The sequence below is a fragment of the Polyodon spathula genome, chromosome 43 (assembly GCF_017654505.1).
Source record: "Polyodon spathula isolate WHYD16114869_AA chromosome 43, ASM1765450v1, whole genome shotgun sequence".
Lineage (NCBI taxonomy): Eukaryota > Metazoa > Chordata > Actinopteri > Acipenseriformes > Polyodontidae > Polyodon > Polyodon spathula.
The window spans coordinates 463,281-472,659 of NC_054576.1; the positions used below are offsets into that span (position 1 = coordinate 463,281).

The window sequence follows — 9,379 nt, forward strand, 5'->3', positions numbered from 1 at the left end:
TATAATATAAAAACACTACTGTTATATGTGCATGCAAAACACTATTTTATATGTGTTATATATGAGATGTTCTTAATATGTGACATCATCTTCTAATTGATTATATTTTACTAAATTAAAGGTATGTGTTTCTTTTAACCTCATGTTGTTTCATCATTTTATTAATGAGTCAGTTTTAATTCTATATACCGATGTCTAACAGAATATTTGACAAAAGATTGTTTAAGTCAATTAGTTTCACTAAGTTTAAGTGGTAATAGTTTTCATTAGAATTATTTATCCCTTAAAAATTGTACTAACCAGGCTCTGACCTGTACCTGACTTTTGCATGTGCTATTCCAAGCTGTTTTCCACAGTTTCCTGCTTTTTCCAAAGCCAGAGTCTGTGCAAACACTTTTTAGATTTGTGACCTATAAATGTCTGTTAAGCCATAATTTTTCCATATTATTTCTAGATATATTCTTATCTGTGCTAAACCACTAACTCCATAAACCTTAAATTTCCAAATCTATAAGACTTGCAGCTTTGCTGAAGTGGAACCCAAGGACATTCCTCCTTTTTGGATAAGGAGAGAGGCCCCCTTTTTCAATGCAGCAGTTTCAAAGAACCACATTATAAGGACTCCATCTACCATCATTAGACAGTAGTATAGTGGATTAACAACAAGGTACATTATAGTATAGCACAGCAGCCACTTGTATCCAAGCAGTGGTGTAAACACAGGCTTGGTGCTGTGTGTTCTGACAGAGCAAGATTAGTAGTTTAGCCTGAACACTCCCAGGACAGCAGGACTAGACAAAGAACAGCTTTAATAGGAGCATATGAGGAAATCCAATCAGCTGAGCCCTTATTCCACTCAACACAGCTGGAATGGAGTCAAGTGTGGAGTGTGTGTTTAAAGCAGTACTTGGCACTGTGTGTTCAGACAGAGCAAGATTAGTAACTGCCCTGGCATTAACACTCCCAGGACAGTGGCACCATACAATAGAGCCCAGCTATCAAGAGTCGCATTAGAAGCTGATTAGCACAGTCCTTAATGCACTCATTAAAGTGTAATGCAGCAGTACTGCTTATTAAACAGCAACCCATCATGATTGAAGTGCACTGGAGTTCTCATTGGCTTCAGTGACACTAGAAGACACTAAGCCTGCTGTAGTAGAGATTGCCAGTCCTTGTTTCGCTCTGTGTTGAGTGGCTCTTGCGATGCTGTAGGTCGTTCATCCACAATGTCAAACACTCCATCAGAAAGCCTTCAGGGACAGTAGAAGACACTGTGTCTGGAGTCCAAACTGTTCCTTCTAGTGTTACTGAAGAGCTCTCACTGGCACTTGAGACAGTTATTGAACACCTGCTGCTGGGAGTGACAGTGCCGCTCTCCAACCACGAGAACAAGGCAGAGAAGCCCAGATAGAAATCTGCATTGTGCTGTGTGACCATCGCAGACTCCAGTAAGGTGGACAGACACACTGTTGAGAATGTGAAGAGGTTCGATAAAGACATACATGAGAGATCCAAAATCACAGAGAGACTTGCGAGAGTCATGTTCCATTCATGTTCCCAAATAACTCTGACTTCCAGCCCGTAAACCTTTTGCAGTGTTTCAATCTTTTCATCAAAGTGATGATACATCGTACCGCAGGATACTTTGTTTAAAGGGTTTACATCGGCAGAATCGTAGCATTGGGGACAACCATGAAAAAAGCACCCGGCAAATTCAAAAGCCGTACACTTACCATTAATCACAGCATAACCATCCAAGAAAAAGGGTCCTGTTTTAAGCTCTGCATATTTTAAAGCATGGAGAATGAAAACATTCAGTTTCAGATACATACATTAACCATTGCATCAATGCATTTGAGAAGCTTTTTTGCAGGTCACTGTAACTGTCGGGAGGAATGATCACTATTGTGTGTTTAGGCATGAATTTACTTCTGTACATAGCCATGCCCAGTGAAGCAATGGTTGTACATTGGAAGGGGTCTATCTGCCCTATTGCATAAACCTCTGTACGGAATTTGATACAGGCCTCTTTCAAAATTTCAACATCATTTTTGCAGTAGAACGCCATTTCTTCTCTGAAATTAAAAATGCCTTTCTTAACGGAATCATACCAGATACATAACAGATGCTTAATGAAATATTTAACACTTTTTTAAAAATGCTTCATTTTAAAATAGTTACTTTTGAGAGGTCTTTTTTCAGATATTGATTGTTTGCTGCTGTTCTCTATAGGGGATTGTGCCTTTACATGTATACCCTCGGATGTACCGGCCTCGTCGTTCCTTTGGGTTTCTTCAGGGCTTTCTAAAAATAATAATTCTATAAATGGCTGAATATGAATGTTTTATTAACGTAAAATTATAAATGATCAAACATTTTTATTACTCTAAAAACACTGTTCATACTTTTAGACACTTCGAAGGCCAAAGGCAGGTCACTGAAAGATGTCTTGAAGTACTCTTCCAGTTGATCAGGGTCTTCAAAGTATTCAGATTCTGAAACAGAATGAAAAAGTTTTTAAAAATGAAATAACAAAAATAAATTTAAAAAAAATTATAACTTAATTATACGTAATTAAGTATCTATATTTGTTAAATAAAAAAACAGACATATTGATAGTAATAACTAATTATACATACTTCAATATAATTACATGTATATATTTGTTAAAACAAAAAGAAAAAAGAAAAAATAACTTTAATGTAAACAAACTAATATTTATACTCTCGTTCGGACGTATCTCCAATCACTGCGATGCTACTTAAAGTCCTCCGGTACGAAACGGGATGTTGAAAGCTCAAACTGGATCTGATCTCTGGAGGGCCCGTCTGTAATTTAAAGTCTGCGTGAATACTTTGAGAAAAAAAAAAAATTGCGACACGTGTATGTGACATACCATCATAGCTTAAATTGTCCCACATTGTCTGGAGTCCAAACTGTTCCTTCTAGTGTTACTGAAGAGCTCTCACTGGCACTGAGGGCAGCACTACTGCCCCACTGGCACCTTTGGGATGGGGAGGGTCAGAATGGTAGGAGAAATATGATGGAACTGGGATTCCTGTTAGCCTGGGGTTCTGCTGTAATAACCTGACTTATTACTGTGTTATTACATTATAAAAAGGAGGGCTGTTCTGGCTTTCTCTTTTGGTCAGTGTAAATATTTGCAGACTGTGTTGTGTGTCAGGCAGGATTGGGTATGACGGTTTCATTGAGTCATGAGCACTGGCACCAGGAGGGCCACGGCCCCCTCACTTTTCATCCTGGAGGGGCCAATATATGACCGCCCTCACACACACACACACACATTTATAACAAAAAGACACAAATAGACAATACACTTTTTTATTGTGTGAATCTTTTTAATTGTATTATTTAAGGCTGTTTCTAGTAGTGTTTCCTGCCTGACGTCATTTGAACATTTTTGTCGAAGTGTGTTTTTCAGTTTCAATACAAACAGCACAGCAAGTTAAGCTTTGGTGTCTGGAGCATCCCCTTCATCACTGCCGTCAGCAAGCGAGGCAAGAGTTAGCATCATGTCAAGAACTGAGTTATTGAACACCTGCTGCTGGGGGGGTGACAGTGCCACTATCAATCCACAAGAACAAGAACATAGAAGCCCAGATAGAAATCTGCATTGTGCTGTGTGACCATCGCCGACCCCGGTAAGGTGGACAGACACACTGCGGAGAACGTGAAGAGGTTCGATAAAGACATATATGAGAGATCCAAAATCACAGAGAGACTTGTGAGAGCATTTACCTTTTACAATATTCTCAAAGTTATTCAATTCTGTGCTTTTAGTTTTTTACAATCATACAGGTACACAAAATATTATACCGTTTGTAATCTATTCATTTATTTCAATTGATTTTATATTTCATTTACTTATGAGTTGCACTATAAAAATTAGTTAAATAAATGACCAGACACACACCCCAACACACACACACTCATGCTCACACACACCCGGACACACACACACACACACAATGACACACACACACTGACACACTCACTGACACCCACACACGCACATTTAAAACAGGTCTGGCATCACTGTATTTACTTTTTAAAAAATGTGGTCGAAGCCAAAAGGAGTTTCATGTTAAGTTGAGTATCTGTTTCTCTCCCTCACTGCCAGGGGTGGAATCGAGGGGAAATGAATCCCAAGTGTGGAGATATTAGAGTCAGTGTTTCCCACCATGCATCACTGTGAGCAGCTCCTTCCTCCAGACACAGACCACACTGTAGTGTTTAGATGACTGGGTGTGAGGAGCCTTGTGTTAACAATGGGAGAACTGGGCTGACTGGGGAGGTAACTGCTGCCTATTTCAATTGCCTTATTACTGTACTGTTATTACATTATGGACAGCAGTGGTGCTCTGGCTCCCTCTTGTGGTCAATATTAACATATGCAGTATGTCTCTTAAAGGTCACATTAATGGAAGCTATAGTGCTGCTGACAGTAGTAATCTCCTGCATCTTCAGCCTGGACTCCACTGATGGGCAGCATGAAGTTTGTTCTTGAGCTGCTGTCAGTGAATGGAGCTGGAGCTCCAGAGACTCGGCTATTCAGTGAAGAGAAGAGGAGTTTAGGAGCTCCTCCGGGTTTCTGCACATACCAGGCTAGACTGCTGGGAAAACCAGAGCTACTGGATCTGCAGTTCAGAGTGACAAACGCTCCTATAGAGACAGACTCCGCTGTGGGACTCTGAGTCAGGACAATCTGACCGCTGGATTCTGAAGATAAAAACATAGAACATCAACCCACCGAGTCAACAGCCTCGTCCATTAACTGTATTCCACTGTTTGCTGAGGAAGCGCTGATATTAATAATAACTAAGAAGAATGATGATTTCTTACCATGAGCAAAGAGTGCCAGTGTCCAGAGGAGGAGCCCCAGTGAAGCCATGCTCTCTGTGTGTCTCAGTGACTGTGAAAGGGCTCAACTGTCAGCTTTAAAACCGCTGAGCAATGGAGCAGTGCAGTTATTCTAGCTGTTGTGTAGAGCGGTGAGGCAGGCATAGGTATGCAAAGCACTTTCCTTTATACAAATCCAGTCCCAGGCAGTTACATGAGATCTGAGCCATGAGCACCAGTGGGGCTTCATAGGGTTGGGCCACTTTTACTCTTTTCTTCTATTTTTCCCCCAGTTAAAGCTCTCAGTTTATCATTGCTGTCTAATCTGTGTGTCTGTCTAAACTGACAATAATGCTTCTGTTTGTGTCATTATTTCAATCCTATTGAGAACTAAAGGGTATGTAGTGCCCTACCCCTAACCCTAGTGTTCTACCTTCCCATGTGTTGCTGCTGCTGTACAAGCAATGGACCTGTCATTGTTCTTGTCATTGTTCTCATTTTGACAGCTTCTTCCTCTTCTAAATGTAACATCTACTTCACTGTCTTTCACAGGCCTTTCCAAGAGGTACCTTGAACTGCTACGAGTGCGTTTTCATGATTTCAATCATGCTAATATTTAACAAGCCAGGGGAAAAGGTAGAATACTCATGTATTGATTTCTTTATTGATTGATTGATTGATGTGTGTGAAAGGATGCACACAGTGACTGATCACACTCCATTGCCATGGCAATCCCAGCTCACTGAGAAACACATGGCTCTTGTATTGACATGCTGTTTTGAGAAAGATTGTAACAAACCAGCTTTCTTTCATTTGGAATAAGACTGAATTAGTGGGGAGTCTGTGATGTAGGGAATTCAGGTGAATATTATGAATGTGTTATAAATATTGCATTGCCTCTTTGCCAACTCATTTGTAGACATGTTCATTCTCTAATGTATTTGTAATGTCAAACAGCATTTCCTAGCTGTGTGTTGCTCTGCAGTCCCAGTTCTTCCCCATGTCTGTGTCTTGCATCCCCTGAATCACTGCTGCTCTTTTAGAAGCCCCAGAGTGTGCAGTATGGGACAGGGGGTCAGTGTGAGGGGCAGTGCTGCACTGGGTGTGCTGCGGAGGGGCTGGGGGCACTTTTACATTGTTTTGAAATCTGTTCATAAATATTGTGCTGTTCATAAAGGAAGGGTTGTGGGTGTGAAAGGCTCTATAAAATGAGCCGTGGTCACTGTGTGGACCCACAGAATCCAGGTTTAAAAGAGCCCCCCTCTCTGAGGTTGGAGCAGTGCAGTGTCAGTGTGTAGAGCTGCTGTGTTTGCAATGAGTTGTGTGATGTGTGGAGTCAGTGGAGCCCTTTAGAGAGCTGCAATACTGGACTGACACTGAGAGAAGAGGGGCTCCACTGTGCAGGACTGCTGTTCACTGCTGCTCTGTTCTTGTACAATAACTCTCCTCATGGCATTCTCCATTCTCCCTCACTACTGCATCCCAGCTCCTGATTGAGGGCTCACTGGATTCAACTCATTCCTCTCCTGTGTCTTTAATTAGACACACCGGCTGCCTTCAGTCCCTGTTCATTGTTGAGGAGCCACAGCAGATCCTGTACAGCTGCAATTACACTGTCTTTAGCTTTGAAAAAGGGACCTGTGGCTTTTTATATCAGAGCATTCATTCATTCATTTCTTAACAGCTTCCATATCCTTAATGAAAAGTTTAGGCATCAGGATTCATGAACATCTTCATATGAGAATCAGATATATAAAATGTGAGTTACATAGTTTCAATTCTTGGAATAACTGAATGATGTTTCAGAATTTAGAATAGATGGTATCATCACTACATTACTAGAGGACCCTGTAGTCACAACAAAATCAGTTTGTTTAAATAGACTAATATTGAATCCATACCTACATGTGACTGTGTGTTGTTATTGAGCTCAGTGTGTTTGTGTGCAGTTGAGCTCCTCCACAGGCCGTGTCCCGTTTCATTGCCTTCACCCTCAGCACCTGCAGTAGGTCCCAGCTGCAGCAGTGCAGTCGCTGTGCAGTCCAGCTGAGGGAGGTTTTTGTACGGGTGTGTAGCACTGTGTGAACACATATCTACTGCTGGGGTAGTGGAAACTCTGACAGTAGTAATCTCCTGCATCTTCAGCCTGGACTCCACTGATGGTCAGAGTGAAGTCAGTCCCAGATCCACTGCCACTGAAACGAGTTGGGATCCCAGACTGAAGGCTACTTGCAGCATAGATCAGGAGTTTGGGAGCTTCTCCAGGTTTCTGTTGGTACCAGGCTAGGTAGTTGCCAGCGCTATCACTGTACACTGCGCTGCTGACTTTACAGCTCAGAGCGACTGTGTCTCCTGGGAGAACAGATTTCACTGCTGGAGTCTGAGTCACAGTATACTGTCCACTGGATTCTGAAAATAATAAATAATAAAATAGAATATTATAATAAATCATTTAATTAAATGATGAAACACAATAAATTTCAGCCTTTTAATTTTTTTCAGTTCACTCATTTTTCTTTTAACACTTATGTAAGAATTGTCCCAGAAACAGATATTTTTGTAAATGCATTTTTCTAAATGATTCTTACCCTGAGTGCAGATGACAAGTGCCCAGATGAAGATGCTGATAAAAGTCATTGTTGTTGTGGATTCTGTTGCCATGAAGGGCAGCTCTCAATCATGAAGTGTTAAACTCACAGGGCTATAAACACTCCCAGAGCACTGAAGCATGTGCTGCCAATGCAAAGTGTCTTTTCTATGCAAATTGTCTTCCTTGGCACAGCAGCCACTTCTAGCCAAGCAGTGCTCTTAAGTTTAAACTCATTTTCAGCTGATGCAGTTTCTTTGTCACTTGGAAAAAAATAGCTTCTCTCAACCCATTCATCTTAGCTACAGCTGTGATTATGTAGCTTTGTTACACAGTATAAATAATCATTAATTGCAAAATATTAAAATCAGAGCTGCAGGTTAACAGATCCATCATAAACTTTGTGAAATCAAATCGATTCAAGAAGCAAACATTTTGATTTTGCACATTGCTACTGTTGAGTTAAAAGTTTCCAGTTTTTTCCTGTGGACCCCCTGGACTGTCTCTGAGGACCCCAGGTTAAGAACCACTGCTCTGGATTAAAGAGCATCATTTTATTATTCGCTCTCTCCCTCTTGTGGTCACAGAGTGTAGTGCAGTGAGTGCTTCTAGAGATTCACAAGAGGCTCAGCTGTTTCAGTTTACTGTGAATATTTAAAAAAAGTAAAGATCATGACAAATTCCTGTAAAAGATGTATTGAATTCAGTGATTTAATTGGCTGAATCAGCCCTCCTTTTTTATCTAGATTAACGTTGGAAAATGCTTCCAGTAGCTGCAGCAGAGAGAATGCGTGCATATCATGCAAGGATGTGAGAAGAGAAAAGAGTAGGGATGAAACAGAGGAACAGAGAGCAGCAGAAAGCATGCAAGTGGAGTATAGGGAGGAAGAAAAGGGAAGCAGAAAAGAGCAAAGAAACAATGAGAAAGTAAAGGAGAAATCTTTCAAAATGACATGAACCAGAACCACAACTTCATGAGAATCATTTGACAAACTCACAGTCAAAAGTTCTCTTTTCAGCTCAGTCACTGGGGAAGGCAGTAAGTGGAGTAAACCGGGCACTTCCAAAGAGCCCCAGAATGAAAAGTGTAGTGGTAAAGAAACTGGCAACTACATTTGGTTTGGCTCTGGTAGAGAAGCACGCTTCCACAGAAAGAGCTGAAGTGAGTGAAACAGAATGTCAGGTTTGTGCATTCTATGAGATTGATTGTGTGTCCCGTCAGCTGCCTGGATGAAAAGACTGCATCACTATCACAAGTGAGGATGCACAAAAAAAAGAAAGCACAAAAAAGTGCTCCTGATGAGGGTTCTTGAAGCTCACCGTCTCTTCAAGAATGAATATCCTTTTGGAAAAATCGGAACATCAAAAAAGTTTGCAGCATTGCGCCCTGTGCACGTTCAACCTGTCTGTCTGTCGTTACCATGAGAACACGCCAAGGTGCAGCTTCACCAAATCAAGACACTGAAGATGAATTGAAATGAATTGTGAAGCTATACTTCAGCAAGGTTTCTCAGAACACTTCACTATAAAGCAGCAATCTGAGATAATGTCAGCTCAGTGGATAACAGAAGGAGGGACTCTGTTTCCAGCAGTTCTCACAGCTCAGTCTGTTAGTGCTTCTTATGCTGTGCTCAGTGATGAACGGCAACATGACACATTTGCAGTTGTTTGCTCCAATCGGGCTATTCTTGATGAAGCCTCAACTTCAGCCAACATCTCTAACTTGCACCTCTTTTCTGATGGTGCTGCTAGCCAATTTAAAAACAGATTCATCTTGTCCACCCTTACCATGCCGAGCAATGTACACTGTAGTCTGCATCGAGCTGATTGGAGCTTTTTTGCCACAGCACACGGCAAAGGGCCAGTTGATGGAGTTGCAGGTAAAGTAAAGCGTGCAGTTTGGAGGCGCATTCTGCAAAAGCATGCTGTTGT

At 41.2% G+C, this 9,379-nt stretch overlaps 1 protein-coding gene across 18 annotated transcripts in view; it reads right to left on the minus strand.

The window, feature by feature from the left end:
- LOC121305398 (immunoglobulin kappa light chain-like) overlaps positions 1-9,379 on the minus strand; it is a 322,019-nt gene that overhangs the window by 94,964 nt on the left and 217,676 nt on the right. For 3 of the 18 annotated variants that reach the window (XM_041237034.1, XM_041237021.1, XM_041237027.1), the window contains exons 1-2: positions 7,449-7,521; positions 6,948-7,269 (exon numbers count right to left, since the gene is read on the minus strand). The exons of 11 other annotated variants lie outside the window; for them this stretch is intronic. In XM_041237034.1, the coding sequence (XP_041092968.1) occupies positions 6,948-7,269; positions 7,449-7,521 (395 nt within the window). Of the gene's footprint in view, positions 1-6,943; positions 7,270-7,448; positions 7,522-9,379 lie in introns of those variants that run through there. 4 more of the 18 variants (XM_041237036.1, XM_041237028.1, XM_041237039.1 and 1 more) reach the window with 3 other exon arrangements.